Source organism: Myotis yumanensis, unplaced genomic scaffold, assembly GCF_028538775.1.
Source record: "Myotis yumanensis isolate MYYU_CA2020_CCGP unplaced genomic scaffold, mMyoYum1.0.hap1 SCAF_1, whole genome shotgun sequence".
NCBI lineage: Eukaryota > Metazoa > Chordata > Mammalia > Chiroptera > Vespertilionidae > Myotis > Myotis yumanensis.
In genome coordinates this window covers 150,467,861-150,486,097 of record NW_027223752.1, presented here as the reverse complement: position 1 = coordinate 150,486,097, position 18,237 = coordinate 150,467,861, and the positions used below count along the sequence as shown (strand labels likewise).

General features: G+C 42.3%; 2 protein-coding genes and 1 pseudogene across 7 annotated transcripts in view; 2 read left to right on the top strand and 1 right to left on the bottom strand.

Annotated features, from left to right (window-relative positions):
• The window catches only part of LOC139022044 (protein adenylyltransferase SelO-like), a 46,088-nt gene extending 34,724 nt beyond the window's left edge, over positions 1–11,364 (bottom strand). For 3 of the 4 annotated variants that reach the window (XM_070433052.1, XM_070433060.1, XM_070433070.1), the window contains exons 1-5: positions 10,859–11,364; positions 7,664–7,782; positions 6,961–7,089; positions 221–285; positions 88–144 (exon numbers count right to left, since the gene is read on the bottom strand). In XM_070433052.1, coding sequence (XP_070289153.1) covers positions 88–144; positions 221–285; positions 6,961–7,089; positions 7,664–7,782; positions 10,859–11,168 — 680 coding nt within the window. In that variant the 5' untranslated portion in view covers positions 11,169–11,364. Of the gene's footprint in view, positions 1–87; positions 145–220; positions 286–6,960; positions 7,090–7,663; positions 7,783–8,875; positions 9,052–10,858 lie in introns of those variants that run through there. The other variant, XM_070433078.1, reaches the window with a different exon arrangement.
• Positions 441–829, top strand: LOC139006020 (small ribosomal subunit protein eS25-like; annotated as a pseudogene).
• Positions 11,110–18,237, top strand: part of PDSS1 (decaprenyl diphosphate synthase subunit 1) — a 49,201-nt gene continuing 42,073 nt past the window's right edge. For 2 of the 3 annotated variants that reach the window (XM_070433152.1, XM_070433170.1), the window contains exon 1: positions 11,580–11,737. In XM_070433152.1, coding sequence (XP_070289253.1) covers positions 11,609–11,737 — 129 coding nt within the window. In that variant the 5' untranslated portion in view covers positions 11,580–11,608. Of the gene's footprint in view, positions 11,195–11,579; positions 11,738–18,237 lie in introns of those variants that run through there. The other variant, XM_070433161.1, reaches the window with a different exon arrangement.

Below are 18,237 nucleotides of genomic sequence, written 5' to 3'. Positions count from 1 at the left end.
TAAGATTAAAAGATTTTCAATGATAAAGACAACATCATTTTAATTTAGTTAAGTAAAAAAAAACCAAACAAATGAAAAAAACTGTACCGGGAGTATGGGGTCTTTCCTGAGCCTTTTAACTGAAGTTCCCACTTTTCACCCAGCCTTCAAAAAATATGTAAGTATTAGAAAATTCCTGTAAATATTTAGCAGAAAAGCTATTCAAGAAAACATATGGTACCTGTTCATGTAAATTCCAATAAGATGGGCTCTTCCATCCCCAAGCTGATCTGCCCATATTCCAAACTAAAAGGGAAAAAGGAAAATCAGTCGTGTTTATTAATCCCTATGAGCTTTTATAGTAATTTTATAGCCAAGGCTATTTCATCAAAATTGAGAGTGAGCTCTCGGGCCGACATCTTGGTGAGGCAGCAGCGGTGCCCTGCCCTCCGAGTCTCGCAATGCCACCCAAGGACGGCAAGAAGAAGAAAGATGCCGGAAAGTCAGCCAAGAAAGACAAAGACCATGTGTGTGTGTGGGGGGGGGGGGGGGGGGGATGAAGGGGGTGGGGCAGGCCAAATAGAAGAAATGGTCCAAAGGCAAAGTTTGGGACAAGCTCAATAACCTGGTCTTGTTTGACAAACTCTGTAAGGAAGTTCCCAATGACAAGCTCATTACCCCAGCTGTGGTCTCGGAGAGACTGAAGATTCGAGGCTCTTTGACCAGGGCAGTCCTTCAGAAGCTCCTTAGTAAAGGACTTATTAAACCAGCCTCAAGGCACAGAGCTCAGGTAATTTACACCAGAAACACCAGAGGTGGGGATGCCCCAGCTGCTGTAGAAGATGCATGAGCAATAGGTCTCACTGGCTGTACATTTTGAAAAATAAAACTTTGTTAAATAAAAAAAATTTTTTTTGAGAATGAGGTATTGCATTTTCGAGATTACAATAGTCAACAACTCTAATAAAAGTGAAACTAAAATTCGATCAATAAAACATAAGTGAAATTTATTTTAAAAATATAAACTTATGACATATAATCAATTTCTTTTCATCTTAGAGCTGAGTTTACATTTGTTAGGTGTAGAAAACTTAGAACTGATCTATTTAATTCCATAATATGAACTAGGAACAATTTCTTAGCAGAAAAATTTCCTATACTGTACATTTGCAATATAAAATCAGGAACACACTTGTACCTGAAAAATTGCTTTTGAACTTGCATGATGAGCTGTTTCCAAACTCTTCTGCTAAAATTTGTTCGTGGTTGTTCAACTCCTAGCTATGCCACTAGTTGTAGAATTTGTTTGTTACTTAATCTCACTGAGACTAACCTTTCATTTCTGTAAAATGGGATAACCCTTGTAAGAATTATCACTAATACAGGGATGGGCAAAAGTAGGTTTACAATTGTTTGTATGGAAAATAATACAACAATTAATAAATAATAATACAAGAATAAACTCTGTGGGGGGATGGGGGGATAAGGACACATATGTAATACCTTAATCAATAAATAAAATTTAAAAATAAATAAAAACAAAACAAAAAAAGAATAAACTCCGTTTCACATACAATTGTAAACTTTTACCCATTTCTGTATATGCAAAATGCTACGTACTAAGTCCTACATTTTCAAGTGTTCAAAAGATGCTAATTATTATTGCCAACAATTATTGCTAATTCAGATGTCAGTCCATCCTCCACATAGAAGTTACTTCCACCAGAAAACTTTTTCTAAATTTCTGGGACTCGGAGGGAGGTCCTATAAATTGCCACTTTGCTTCTTAGCTTCTCTGTTAATTTTCCTTCTTAGGTAGTAGAAAAATGGAAGCAATAAAAATCTTAAAGGAATTAACTACCACAACAAACAGAGCTTGATACTAATTATATGCTTACCCATATCACAACTTAATGTTATTGGAATTTGTTTAGTTTTCTATCCCTTCCCCTAAAGTATTAGCAATTTGAGCAAAGGGGACAAGTCTTATTCACCATCATAGCTCCTGGCATTTAAAAGGAGTTATATAAACAGCTGTGGAATATTTAAACAATATTTACAGTTGTGGAAGAAAAACATGAAATTGACAAGAAAAAATGTGTCCAGTAATTTAATTTTTTATCTTAACTAGGACTGGGCCACCATTAATTAATTTTAGCTGTGGAATATGTCTAAAAGCACAGGTCTGAGAGGTGCTCTCAGCATATTCTGGAAAGTTCTAAAGTTGCCAATATGTTAGGTATATCCCACACCATGAAAGGTAAGCACAAAGAATGGTGAACCCAAAGCTGGGAGTGAAATCGGGAAACAGGAAGGTAGTTCTCCATTAATAAAAGAGAAAGCATTGCCCTGGCTGACATAGCTCAGTGGGTTGGACGCCATCACATGCACAGAAAAGTTGCTGCGTTCGATTCCAGGTCAGGGTACATGCCAGGGTTTCAGGCTTGATCCCCAGTGGGGGGCATGCAAGAGGCAGCTGATTGATACTTCATTCTCACATTGATGCTTCTCTCTCTCTCTCTCTCTCTCTCTCTCTCAAAATCAATAAAAATACGTTTTTAAAAAAGAGAGAAAGCATTTACTGGATTTTAAGTTCAAAATGGCAAAGCCATACTTATAAACAAATATTTATAATTTCAAATCAGGGAAGAGTAGCAAGAGGAGAAATATGAAATTGATAAAAGTATAGTCTAATTTACTACCCAAAACAGTACAAAAAAAGTATAGCTTAACAACACTCTGCAGGGCTTAAGGTTTGCATTTGTACTTTAACAGCACATGTGAGTACTGGTATAAATGCTGATAAATTTACCCTATATGGAAATGACTTTTGGACCATGGGAAAAACTGTAAGGATCATCTAGTCCAGAGGATTCTAAACTGAGAAACATAGTTCAGCAAAATGTTGAGAGTTATTTCTTAAAAACAAAGCAATCATAGACTCCTGCAGTCAAATATGTTTGGAAAATGGGTGAGTCAAATAAAATTAAGCAGATTTCTTTCCCATGGCACTTCTCACAACTGCTGCAAGGATCTTGGTCAACCCTGGCACATTACTGATCAGGACACTGAGGTTCATGTTTGTTCTAGATGACCCATTGAGTCCTTTTCAATTCTAATGGTCATGCCACTTTGCTTCTTAGCTTCTCTGTTAATTTTCCTTCTTAGGTAGTAGAAAAATGGAAGCAATAAAAATCTTAAAGGAATTAACTACCACAACAAACAGAGCTTGATACTAATTATAAAAATAGTTATCGTGAAAGCCCTTTTCATATATTTCCTAACTTAATTTTTACTCCAACTCTATTATACTTTGCTATTTGTCCTAAAAACTATTCCTGAGTAAACCAGCCACCAAAAAAACCAGTGTTAAATTAATCTTCTCTAGCTTAAAGGAAAGCCACAGCAATTTCAACAATTGGTTCTGTGTTCCTTCTCCTTTCTTTTTTTAATGTGTTTTTATTGATTTCAGAGAGAGGAAGGGAGAGGGAGACAGGGATAGAAACATCAATGAGAGAGAATCATTGATCGGCTGCCTCCTGCACACCCCTCACTGGGGATCGATCCTGCAACCCAGGCATGTGTCTTGACTGGAAATGGAACTGTGACCTCCTAGTTCATGGGTTGACTCTCAACCACTGAGCCACACTGGCTGGGCTCCTTCTTCTTTTAAAAAAAATTATTAGAGACCATACCTGAACTTGCTTCATTTCTAGAAGGTGCCTTCCTAATTGTTTCAGCATCTATAACATCCCCAATTAATCCTGATATAATTTCTAGCAATTCTAAAACTTTGATCTACAGCTATCTCAGCAAAGTTAAAATCTATTTGTCCTTCTAAGGCTTTTATATTGATAAACTGTGCTACCTGACTTTGCCTAAATATCTTCACTAAATGAGTCCTGTAGCAATAATTCACAGAAATTCTATACTTGTGCTGGCCCAGTTTTCTCAATTCCATTAAAGAAATTTAGGCTCGAGAAACCAAGATAGCGGCATAAACACCTGAAATTGCTGCCTTGCACAACCACTTCAAAAATACAACTAAAAGACAAAATGGACATCATCCAGAACCACAGTAAACCTGGCTGAGTGGAAATTCTACAACTAAAAGGAAAGAGAAAAGCACACTGAGACTCAGAGGAGGTGCGGAAGTGCAGAGGTACGGAGGCATGCGCACGCAGCAAGGGCTGGCAACTGAGAACACGGTTGTCTTTTTTAATCAGGAGGGAGACACAAGCTACCGACTGCTCTGAACTCCAGTTCCGGGCGAGTCTCTGGGGACCCAGACTCACTCAGGGAGAAACTGGACTGTGTGGCAGCGGGCAGAACTCGAGGGCGGCTTTCTCTCAGAGGTGCTTGCAGAGATTACTGTGGGACACTGAGACCCGGGGCCTCTTAGGGCAGGGCTGAGGATCAGCCATAGCTGTTTGCTCCGCCCTGTTGATTCCCCAAGACCCCGCCCCACCCAAGCTGTGCCCAGAGGCTTTTGCATGTGAATGGCCTGGCCCTTTGCAATCTGAAATTACCTAACAAACTGCAGCTGGGTCAGACAGACCCAGAACATCCAAAAGAAGGCCCAAGGCCCTACAGCTGCTTGCATTGCTTCACAGCTGGGCCTCATCTGGGCACCTCCAAACCCCAAACAAAGAAGAGGAATCTGCAGATCTCTCTGTAGCTCCTGCTGGGTAGCCTCAGGCAGAGGCTAAATTAGCACCTCCCTGGAGATCCAAGAGCCAGTGTACCCAGTGGTCAGCGTGGGACCATCCAGATTACAACTCCTCATATCCATAAGGGACATACTCAGGGGGCAGACTCAGTGAGCACCAAAGCCCCACTGAAGCAAGTCTTGCCCCATAAGGGTGTCTCCAGCACAGAAGTTCTCCCACCATAGACACAGCTGATTCTCACAGACAATTGGCCTGGAGGTCAATTCCTCCCAGTGATACCTACAACAATCAAGGCTTAACTACAACAAGACTGTGCACAAAGCCCACAAAGGGGTGCACCAAGAGTGTCCACCTCAGGTAATTGGAGAGGCTGAGCCACTGGGCCCTATAGGACACCTAGCACACAAAGCCATTCTATCAACACAGAGAAGCAGCCAAAATGCGGAGACAAAGAAACAGGTCACAAATGACAGAAATGGAGGAAAGCAAACTACAGTTAAAACGTTTTTCAAGAATTGTCTAGAAACAGCCGATAAATTTAGTCAGTCTCTCAAGTATATGAAAAAGGACCAACTAGAAATTAAGCATACACTGACTGAAATAAAGAATATTATACAGAGATCCAACAGCAGACTAGAGGATCGCAAGAATCAAGTCAAAGATTTGAAATACGAAGAAGCAAAAAACACCCAACCAGAAGAGCAAAAAGAAAAAAGAATCCAAAAATATGATGATAGTGTAAGGAGCCTCTGGGACAACTTCAAGCGTACCAACATCCGAATTATGGGGGTGCCAGAAGAAGAGAGAGAGCAAGATATTGAAAACCTATTTGAAGAAATAATGACAGAAAACTTCCCCTACCTGGTGAAAGAAATAGACTTATAAGTCCAGGAAGCGCAGAGAACCCCAAACAAAAGGAATCCAAAGAGGACCACACCAAGACACATCATAATTAAAATGCCAACAGCAAAAGACAAAGAGAGAATCTTAAAAGTAGCAAGAGAAAAAAGGTCAGTTACCTACAAAAGAGTACCCATACGACTGTCAGCTGATTTCTCAACAGAAACTATGCAGCCCAGAAGGGAGTGGCAAGAAATATTCAAAGTGATGAATAGCAAGAACCTACAACCAAGATTACTTTATCCAGCAAAGCTATCATTCAGAATTGAAGGTCAGATAAAGAGCTTCACAGATAAGAAAAAGCTAAAGGAGTTCATCACCACTAAACCAGTATTATATGAAATGCTGAAAGGTATCCTTTAAGAAGAGGAAGAAGAAGAAGAAAAAGGTAAAGATACAAATTATGAACAACAAATACATATCTATCAACAATTGAATCTAAAAATCAAGTGAATAAATAATCTGATGAACAGAATAAACTGGTGAATATAATAGAATCAGGGCCATAGATAGGGTGTGGACTGACAATTCTCGGGGAGGGGAGAAGGGTGTGGGGGTGCGGCAAGAGACTGGAAAAAATCGTACACCTTTGGATGTGGGGGGAGGGGTAAGGGCAGAGGGTGGGGTGGGAACCAGGTGGAGGGGATCTTTGGGGGGTGGGGGGGGAAGAGGAACAACTGTAATAATCTGAACAATAAAGATTTAATTTTAAAAAAAGAAATTTAGGCTCTAGCTTTATCACAGCAAGAAATCACAGTAGTTAATCTATAAATATCTTACGGTGACAATTCTTTTAGATACATTTTGTTAATATGCTATTAGTGTGTTGCAGTCCAGAGAAAAACCAAGCAATGCATTAGAGAAAAGGAGTTACACTGTTTATTTTACACCAGTTGACTCAGAGGAATAACTTCCCAAGTCTGAGCAAAGTAACATGCAGGGGGCTTCTCTTTGATATCTTTTCTGGTGTCCTTGTCCCTCAAATATGGATTATGCTTCTGGTCCTTTTCGTGGGCTTTTGCAAGAAGGCCCCAGGTGTTGGGGGTCTCCAGGTCATATCTAATGGTCTGGCCTGGCCCCAGCACTAATAACCCCCGCTCCAGGGCTGTGCACTGTTCACAGTTTATGGCCTCTGTGAAATGTGAGTATTTATATAACAGGTTCTGCAGGACCAGTTTCTGGGAAAGAGGCAATGCCTTAATTATAGGATATCAAGGCTGTACACTGGGTTTGCTGGCACAGATTCAGATTGCTAGCTTCCCCCCCTCCCCACCCCCCATATCAGGGTTACATTGGAATTAACCTTCTCAATTGGAGAAATTAATGCAAAATAACTTCTTTAAAAATACAACATTTCCACCAACTGTTTATGTTTGCATAAGGAAAGCAATGCATCTGATGCTACTCTTACCTGATGGCCACCATATCTGTGAGCCAATGGAATGGATCCAAATACGATCTTTTTGCCACTTACAAGCTGGATAAAATCATCTGTTTCTGAGACAGATAAATCAAGGTCCAAAATATCTTCTAGAACTTCCTAAGGAATGGAAAAAAAACAAAAAACTCCTTACAAAATCCTTTAATAATCCTTTAATAATTTTTAAGGAAAGAGACTTAATGGAAGAAAGAAAATTAAAAGACTAAATCTCTTCCAAAAATACATTAATACTTTTTCATAAGAGTTGTACCATATGTTCTGATTATTTGGGAAAATGTATTCTATTATAGTTCTAAAAGTTTTATATATTTCTTATGATGTATAAATAATATTTTTCTAGCACGTATTTTTTAAAGAAACTAGAAAAGCTAAATGTCCTATTTTTATCCAAAATTCATTTATATCATGCGAGAACAATTTAGAATTTGTTATTAGGACCCATTTCTAAGAACTTAACTCATTTACCTGTACCTTGTAAGATAATTTGAAGATGAACCTGAGTACGAGGCTCTAGGAATAAGTATCAAAAACTGATTTCTAAGAACGACATTCTCCAAGTGTCTGAATTTTAAACACAAAGACTAACAATTTAACTCTGAAAAAATATTAATATATTTTTAGACAAAAGTTGTAGTGAGTTAAATATTTGTATTATGAAAAAATAAAACCTAACCTTTGAAACTGCCACAAGGTGTACTCTTGATTTAAAAGGAGTAGGGAAAGCAATGGAAAAAACACAGTTTTTCACTTTACGAACATAATTTTCTTTAACAGGATCAACTGGCAACACAGCTGATAAAACAAAACAAAACAAAACCTTCTTAATGTTCTCTTTTGTTGCATTTACAATATTAATATTCCTTAAAAAGGCTATGGTCTTCAAGAAAATCAACTTAAAACACTATTTTCTTTATACTTTATTACTTACAGGTTATTTTATAATTTTCAACTATTATCTACCCAAAATTCATATAGTACAATAGTATGTGGAACTGTCCAAGAAGATAGGAGATGAAAAAAAGTTTAAAACAAGACATATACCTGTCTTCAAAGATTTTCACTCATGGTAAATCAATAAGATGTGCAATATTTACAAATAAAAATATATAAATAAAGTGGAGGTGAGATCATTACAGTATTAGAATTATAGTATTAGGCAATTCAATGGCATCTGATCAAAACATATTAGGCATTTAATCACATTCTTTTTGCCTTTCAGAAAAAATCAATTAAAATATGTGGATACTTTACTAAAGGTACAAAACCACTTCCAATTCCACCAGAAAATTCAAAACTTTTGATAACATACCTGTTCCCAAGGCTGGAAGTTTAAATTGCCTTTGAGATAAAGTATGCTTCATACAGTCCAGACACTAAAGCACATATGCGTTATTTAAAAAACTGTAGAGGAGAGAGCTTTGCACAGGCTTTAGATCTACTGAACATACTTACTTTTAAGTAAAATTCTTAAAAAAACTTAATTATAAATCTTAATTCTAATCGTTCCCTAATCCAAAGCAATTTAAAAAATAGAAAAGGTAGGTGTATTACTAAAACTATAAGACAAAGGAACACAAAAGCCTATGTCACTGATTAGAAGTTATGTTGTCAACATGTCAATGTCATAAATTATTTAATAGTCCTGGGCTGTGTTGGTGTCAGCCCGCGCACCGAAGGGCGCTTTCGGGAAGTAACCAACTGATATGTCTCAGATTGATGTATCTCTTTCTCTCCTTCCCTCCCTTCCACTCTTTCTAAAAATCAATGGGAAAACTCAACAGTATGTTTTCTTCTCTTTTAGGAAAGCCTCTGTGTGGAAATAGATTGTTAAATAAATGACATTTTCGTAGAGCATGGGCAGTATATAATTTCCATTAGTACTTACGATTTTGCACTGATTCACATTTTGGCAAGGTAGCTGATCACTGACTACCTTGTGGTCATTGGCCATGGGACAAAAAAGGCTAACTGCTTCAGCAGACCCAACCCTCACCCTTGTTACAGTTTAACCAACTAATCAGTCATAGACTAAAAATACCAGCAAAAATTCCAATGTTAACCTTTTTTTTTAACATTTCAGAGTAATCAGTAATTCCAAAATTCTTTAGAATTCAATTTTGCCTAAGAATATGAAATCCCCTAAAGCTGCTAGCCTTTTTGTGCAACTGTTTGAAATCTCTCCTCTCAATAAATGTTCTTTTAACAGTTACCTTGATAATTAATTGAGCATTTCCTATATCCTCAGGATGATGTACTTTTATGCAGTACTATGAACCAAGACATGGTTAATAAGTATATAATATTATGTATATCATCTGTAAAACCTGGTCCTACCATGTTTTGAACAGTATCATCATCACAGAAAGAAAATTTCTCAATGTGTAGCCAAGTCCCCAACATAGAAATAACTTTGAAAATGCTTTAACTTATACTTATTCCATTTTTATCAGTCAGTACTGGTTGTTTCATTTGTATAAGTGCAGTCAGAAAGGTCATTTTGAGCTTATGCAAAGGACAGTTGTTTGGCAGTTACTTGCACAGCTCAGACTATGCTTTTAACTTCCTAGACTCATGCTTGGCCCAATTGGGTCAAAAGAACTATTAGTTGGTATTTTACATGTCCTATTGGTGGGTTATTTTTCTTTTATTGGTGGGTTATTGTTCATCAGTTTAGTTACACTATGGTGTTAGAAGCCTTCAAGGATTTCATCTGCCCTCCCTAGTTACCCTTGTCGTATTACATCTTTTTAAGAACCAGGTATTTTGTTTTAATCTGGGGAAACCATTTCTAAATAAAAATGACCTGACAGAATTGTGTTGTGCTCTATCTGTCAACTATGTGAGCTTGTGTAAGACACTCAATTCCTCTGTCTCAGTTTCCTGTAAAGAAGGGCAAATGATGGTATCTAAATAATAAAATTGTTGCAAGTACAAGTGTTTATTGCTATACTTACTTTGGCAAATTCTACCTGTTGGATATTTAATATATAAAGCTTTATGAAGATACTAGTAAGCCACAGGTGTGTATTAACAACCTTCATTTGTAAAGCATCAGAGACCTTTTTTAAAAATAATATTCTTCACGATTGGGGGAGGGGCTCATAAAACTGGATTGAGAAATTTCTCTATTCTATAATTTTATTCAGTAAAAAACAATATATTTCAAGATAAATATGTGCCCAGCTACACAGACACTTACACTGTGATGCAAAAAACCTGGTTCAGAACAAGGGAAAATATCAGAGAATTACAGTTGCCTCTAGGCTGGTCTATTTCCTCAGAGTGAATTTTTTGAGGACAGACTAAGTTTCTTCCCTAAACCTTACACTTTCTCTCACTGGCTCTTTGTGTTTGTATGTATGTGTTGAATGATTAATTCTATCATGGATTTCTGTTATAAATACATGCTCTCATGACCACGAGAAAGGATCTGGCAATGGGATTAAGGAAAGGTCTTTCTAACCCAGATTTTCAAACTTTTTCAGCTCATAGCACACTTAAACTAATTCTGCGGCATATGTAATATATATATTTCCGGTCTGACAAAAAATAAGACATAATTTTGATTTGGCTATTTGGTTGGCTGTTGCCATTTTTTTTTTTATTTGACAATCTAAGGGAAAAGAGGTGAGTGCTTCTGACTAAATAGGCAGGAATCGAATGTTTTAAAAATCCTTGTGGCACACCGGATGAAAATCACTATTCTAACCCATTTCGGGTACTAATCCTGCACATTCTCCATATCCCCTGAGCTGGCTACAAGTAGGTTCAACATTGCTAGATACAATCTCCCACAGCTCAGTACATCCACACATAGCGCTCACACATCCAGACGCGAGCAAGACGGCTCAACTGTGCCACCGTATACCTATGAGGTTTTCAGAGGAGAGAGTCCAAAAGTCGAGAGACGAAGCTAATCTAGCTTCTGCTTCACAATAGCCCTGCTCCTGGTTTGACCTGTTACTGAGAAGTTGCAAAAGGCGGGCATTTCCTTCCAGGCCAGGTTGCAATAAGGCGCCGATGGCAGTGGCGTGGCAGGTCACACACACGAGAAGCAGCCGCGGAATCTGTAGCCTCCGGCTTAAGCAGCAAAACGGGAACCCGATTCTTGGAGTCATTTTTCCGTCTGAATATGCAGAACAGAAGTTAGTGACTGGAAGTCTGGCGCACGGCGGCATTTCTGCTAACAGCCGGTCACTCCAAGGTACTGTTTGCTCTGTGGGAGCTGCTGACTCCCCGTGAACCCCAGGGAGCGTTCGGGAAAGACGGCTGGCCAGGGAGAGGGTCACGACTAGCTCTTCCCGGACCCTCGATCGGCAGGGGGCGAAGGGGCCCAGCCGCCGCGCACCCTTCTCCTGCTGCCGCCCCCGAAGGCCGAGCGGTCCCGGTGGCTCAGACGCAGAAAGGCGCCCGAGGCCGTGCGCGGCCGCCGCTGGGAGGCGCTAGCGGCGCCGCCGGGTGGGGCAGGAGAGGGGGGGAAAAGGGAAGGGGAGGAAGAGGAGGCGCCCCGAGCGGGGCTGAAGCTCTTCCTGTGCCGGGTTTCCGGCTCCGGGTCCCGGAGGAGGACCCTCGGCCCGAGGGCGGAGCCGCCGCCCGCCGCGACTTTCAGACTCGAACCATGGCCTCGAGCTGGTGGCGGTGGAGACACGGCTGCTCCTGGAGGCCGGCGGCGCGGACCCCCGGGCCCGGCTCCCTTGGCCGCACGGGCCCTCCCGGGCCGCACCCCGCCGCCGCCGTCCGTGCGCAGGTGAGGCTGTGGAGCGCGCCGGGCGGGCGCAGAGGTCACATCCCAATGACAGCGGCGCGCAGGAATGAATGGGCGCGAGCCGCACGTGCGCCGCGCTGGGGCTGCGCTGGGGTGCCCCCTGGGCCGGGCCGCAGGGTGGGGCGCGGAGGTGGGCTCCCAGCGTCTGTCTGCCTAAAGCAGGGACGTGCCGCGCGGAATCGCAGAGCGACTTCCCGGGACAGAGAATTTGCGGATTGGTGAGGGAGCAGTGAGGGGCCCGGTCCCCCGGGGGGAAAGGCCGGAGGAGTGGTCATATAGTCTCCTAGGGCACGGTCTAAGTCAAGGCTGGAGACTGTCTACAGCAGTTTCCTTCTGAGGTACACAGCCAGGGCTTCGGGAGAGCAGATCTGAACCGGGATGTTAGAGCAAAAGGCACTCCGAACCCTCCGAGGTACGGAGGATCCAGGTGGCCTCGGTAGGCCGAAAAGGTCTTGTGGAGGATGCAGGTCTCATGCTAAGGGTGGACTGGATTTTAGCCGTACGTAGCTGCTTCCAGGGGAGAGCTTACCTGGACCGGGTGCAAGGAGAAAAGTCCCGAGGATGTCAAGTAGAGAAACCTTGGGGTCATCTTTAATTTGACCTATGACTTCTTGAAGTAGAGTCAGTCTCAGCACTAATCATGGTTTTGACTCTTTCCCTACTGCCTGTAGACCCAGTCTCATTTTCCTCCCTTTTCAGTCAGTGTAGCTCTTGTAATTTGACACGTTTCAATGGCTCTGAGTCCTTTCTGCACTTTTTAGTGATTAATTTTCAACCTGCTGTAGGCCCATGTTATTTAGCATAACTGCCCAGAATCTATGGGTTCGCTCTCCTTTTTACAGGCTCTGTAGTCACATAGTAGTTGCATGTGTTCACCTCTCACTCCTTGAGGCGCTTTTTGTGTGTATATTTGAATTTAGGACTTTTCTGTTTCAGTCAATTTGGTACATTTCATATTCCCATGTACCCATCAAACACCATTTACCAATATGAAATAGTGTTAAAGTGGGTACATATGGCGTCTTATCCAAAATGGGACATTTGGTGAGAGAATGGCAGCGGGCTAGTAGATATTATCTATACTAATAAAAGGGTAATATGCCAATTAGACCAGACATCTCCCAGATGTCCTTCCAGACAAAGCCATGGTGGTAGGCCGAGGAAGAGGAGTTTAGGGGCAATCAGGCCAGCAGGGTAGAGCAGTTAGGGCAGCGATTCTCAACCTGTGGGTCGTGATCCCTTTGGCAGTCGAACAACCCTTTCATAGGGGTCACCTAAGACCATCCTGAATAACAGATATTTACATTACGATTCATAACAGTAGCAACGTTACAGTTATGAAGTAGCAATGAAAATAATTTTATGGTTGGGTCACAACATGAGGAACTGTATTTAAAGGGCCAGAAGGTTGAGAACCACTGAGTTAGGGAGATCGGACCGGCAGGGGAGAGCAGTTAGGGAGATCGGGCTGGCAGGCAGGTGAGCAGTTAGGAGCCAGCAGTCCTGGATTGCGAGAGCAATTAGGCCTGTGGGATCAGGCCTAAACCGGCAGTCAGACATCCCCTGAGTGGTTCCGGATTGGAGAGGGTGCAGGCCGGGCTGAGGACACCCCCTCCCTTGCATGCACGAATTTCATGCACCAGGCCTCTAGTCCACAGTAAAGGGAGAGTATGGGAAAAGAGCTTCGGGGCCTTGCTGGCATCCATTTTAGTACTGTCCTGGCCAGGCTTCAGATGTTTCTGGTATAACAGATGAGGACATCATTTGGAGAGATGGATACACCTATCTATGCCACTGAATAGATACTTATTTTCTTTGATGCTCCCTTTTTTTTTTTTTAATTCCTCCCCTCCCCCAGCAACTTTCTTAGCAATGGAAAGGGTGCTTTCCTGGAGAGGAGATAGTGATCACAAGGAGGGACTGCACTGAGAAAGCTAATGCCCTGTATTTCTGATTTGTGTGTCCATGGTGTGTTTCACTGTTAATTAATACATTAGCTTTTGGTGTCTGCCTCAAGCTTGTGTTTGGTAAGCTCAAGTCTCTTAGGGCCTGATAGTCCTTGGGGACAAAGAGCAACAATAATAAAACCACCTCTAGCTCTCCACCACAGCTCTGCTACTTCCTGGTGTCTGTACATTCTCCCGACTTCTCCGTTGATAGTGTGAACAAGTCTTGTAATCAGATAAAGCCAGTGTGCATTAGATGAAGCCAAACCACTTGTTAATATGTCTTTGATTCTTACTCAGCGTTTTCTCTTTTTAAAAAAAGTAAGTTTATAGAAGGCACGGTTGACTTTCAGGGAGAGTATGTGATGGAATCAGGGAACAAAACCAGAATTGGACAATTGATTGTTGCTAGTGCTAGTATTAGTACACCTAAGTGACACAGTTCTAGTTTCACCACTCCCTTTCAATACTTTACAGTAGTCGCCCTTATCCATGGTTTTGCGTTCCAGTTTCAGTTACCTGTGGTCAACCGTGGTCCAAAAATATTAAATAGGAAATTCCAGAAATAAATAATTCCTAAGTTTTAAATTGCACACTGTTCTGAGCAGTTTGATGAATTCTTACCCAGTACTGCTTTTTTCCTACCCAGATGTGAACCATCCCTTTGTGCAATGTCTCCAGGCTATATACACTACCCTACCCCTTTGTCACTGGGTAGACCTCTCAGTTATCAGACTGTCATGGTATCACAGTGATTGTGTTCAAGTAACCCTTATTTTACTTAAAAATGTTCCCTACATATAAGAGTAGTGATGCTGGCAATTCAGATATGCCAAAGAGAAGCTGTAAAGTGCTTCTTTCATGTAAAAAAAAATATATATATATGTATATATATATATATATACATACATACACATACATATATTTAAATGAAAAATATGACATATCTGTGATTTCAGGTACCCACTAGGGGTCTAGGATGTATCCCCCGCAGATAAGGAGGGCTACTATAATGCTCTTCTGAATGTCTCTAATCCTACTTTGGAACATTGCCCTAAGATAGTCTTAAAGCAGAAAAAGCTTGATAGAATAGGTACTATATTAGATGTATACAGTGTAATAACTCAGAGCTTTACTCTCTAAATTTTGAACCAAGATCCATCTTCCAAAGACCATGCTTTTAACAACTGTCACACTGCCTAGGGGTTAAGAGCACTCTGTATTAGCTATGTCATTTTAACTCTTCACCCCAAGTTAAAGGTTCGGTCTCATACTGAATAAATATTATAATGAAACTAGGGACCCAGTGCACGAATTTGTGCACCTTGAAAGAAACTGTGGGCCCCGAGGCTGCGGTGGGCATAGAGGTGGGTCTCAGCCCATCCTCTGCACCCCCGCTCAGCCCCTCCCACCACGGCCCCCGGTCCCCTGTCTTCTGGCAGCCCCGCTCCTGCCGCCACTCCCACATGCTGACGGCACGGAGCTATTGGAGATAGCGCCAGCAGCGAGTGTGAGAGGGGCCAGCACTGGCAGCAGGCTGTTGCCCCAATCGCCCCTTAGGAGCAGGGGGAGGTGGAGAAGCCCTCAGGGGCGATCGGGGCCAGCAGTGGGTTCAAGCACTCGGTAGAACCGTGGCGCTCAGGAACAAAGAATTTTCAGTAACCACCAGAGGCTCACCCCGATGATAGCGACCAGCTCCCTGCCTTGGTCTGGTGTCCCCGTTCACCTGCTCCACCATCCCACCGCGGCCAATGCCCGCCATGTTATGCACTCTGCCACCTGCTGCCAACGCCTGCCATGTTCCACACGCGCCCCCTCGTGGTCAGCATACATCATAGCGATCGGTAGTTTTGTTGTTCTACTGTTTGGTCTATTTGCATATTAGGGTTTTATATATAAAGACTAGAGGCCTGGTGCACGAAATTCATGCATGGGGAGCGGGGGGGTGTCCCTCAGCCCAGCCAGCACCCTCACCAATCTGGGACCCCCTGGGGGATGTTCCACAAGGATCGGGCCTGAACTGGCAGTCGGACATCCCTCTCACAATCCAGGACTGCTGGCTCCCAACCGCTCGCCTGCCTGATTGCCCCTAACTGTTTCTGCCTGCCAGCCTGATCACCCCCTAACCACTCCTCTGCCAGCCTGATTGACGGACGCCTAACTGCTCCACTGCTGGCCCGATTGCCCCTAACTGCCCTCCCCTGCTAGCCTGGTCACCCCTAATTGTCCTCCTCTGCAGGCCTGGTCCCCCCAACTGCCCAACTCCTGCTGGCCTGGTCATCCCTAACTACCCTCCTTTGCCAGCCCAGTCGCCCCCAACTACCCTCCCCTGCCGGCCCGGTCGCCCCCAACTGCCCTCCCTGCTGGCCTGGTCGCCCATAACTGCCCTCCCCTGCCGGCCATCTTGTGACCACATAGGGACAGCCATCTTGTGTGAGGGTGCGGTGGTCAATTTGCATATTATCTTTTTATTATATAGGATACTGAATTGATGGGAATTGATTGGGTATAAAGACTGACAAAAGTAGGTTAAGTGTTATATAATGGTAAAATCAAAAAAAATTATCACTTTGTTTTCTTGGGATATTTTAATTGCCTGGGACATCATAAATGTTCTTATTGGCTTAGTGAATGTGTAATGCTATGGTGGAAAGAACTTAGACCATCTTCCTCTGCCCTGCCTTCCTGGAAAAGTCAAACTTTATTGTCTTTTTCTTTTTTAATTGATTTTAGAGAGAGGAAGTGAGAAAGAAACGTCGATCAGTTGCCTCCCAAACACACCCCAACTAGGGATCACACCACAACCTGAGTATGTGCCCTGACTGGGAATTGAACCTGCCACCTTCTGATGTACTGAACAACCTTCCAACCAACTGCGCCACACCGGCCAGGGCTTATTGTCTTTTTTCTATGTCTAAAGAAAAATATATTCATTAGAGAAAAATCACAAAGTATCTATAATAATAAAAGTGTAAAATGCTAATTCGACCTGCTGACCTTCCGGGTAAAGCCGGGGCTGCCAGTGGCCAGAGGGAAGCCTGGTGCCGGCAGCAGGGGGAAGGAAGGCCTACTCTTAAACGAATTTTGTGCAAGTCAGGTCTCTAGTAAACAAATAAGGAATTAATGCCCCCCACCCCACCCCCCATAAAAACCAATCTTAATTCTAAAATAACTATTTTTAATACCCTGGTTTATATGCTTTCAAACCCTATCTCCTGTGCAGTGTATGTGTGTGTGTGTGTGTGTGTGTGTGTGTGTGTGTAAATTTTTAGTGGGATCACATAATGTACACAGTTCTGTAGGGGCTTTTTACTTTTGATATTTCCCTTCCTAGTTCTTTTGGCTGATCAAATAATTAAAATGACATAAAACATATGAAGAGGAGAAAATAACCAATTACATATATACATACGGGGTTCCATAAGAATAAGGGGCCAGAAGACCTAAGGAAAAAAGGGAGGGTAGTGGTTTGCAGCTTCAGAGGGGATGAATGCAATTCTTATGGAGATGGAAAAGCAACTATTTGACAAATGTTTGCTGGCCATCTTTTTTTTTTATTATTGATTTTTATTTTTTTACAGAGAGGAAGGGAGAGAGATAGAGAGTTAGAAACATTGATGAGCCCTAACCGGTTTGGCTCAGTGGATAGAGCATTGGCCTGCGGACTCAAGGGTCCCAGGTTCGATTCCGGTCAAGGGCATATGCCTTGGTTGCAGGCACCTCCCCTGTGGGGAGTGTGCGGGAGGGAGGGGGTGTGCAGGAGGCAGCTGATCGATGTTTCTCTCTCATCGATGTTTCTTTCTTTTTTTTTTTTTTAATATATATTTCATTGATTTTTTACAGAGAGGAAGGGAGAGGGTTAGAGAGTTAGAAACATCGATGAGAGAGAAACATTGATCAGCTGCCTCCCGCACACTCCCCACAGGGGAGGTGCCTGCAACCAAGGCATATGCCCTTGACCGGAATCGAACCTGGGACCCTTCAGTCTGCAGGCCGACGCTCTATCCACTGAGCCAAACCAGTTAGGGCTGCTGGCCATCTTTAACAATGAAACACAGAGAGGACTTTGATCAAATGGGTCTTGCTAAGTGCCCCTCTGTCTATCACACCTAGTTCTTGATAAACCATAAAGTTTGTATTAAATCATAGTTATCTGTGATGATAGCACCCTTCCTGGAGCAGGTCCTCTGTTTAAACTCTTTTATGCAGTTAAGGGAAGGTCAAAGGTTATTCTAGAGCAGCCGTGGGCAAACTACAGCCCATTTGAAATGAATAAAACTAAAAAAAAAAGACCATACCCTTTTATGTAATGATGTTTACTTTGAATTTATATTAGTTCACACAAACACTCCATCCATGCTTTTGTTCTGGCTCTCCGGTCCAGTTTAAGAGCCCATTGTGGCCCTCAAGTCAAAAAGTTTGCTCACCCCTGTTTTAGAGTCTTTGATTCTTAAAAAGAATTAATACCCCAAAGAGGCATATTTTGGGCTGGCAAACTCTGCTTCCCTTCAATATGCAGGCATGTGCCATGGGGAT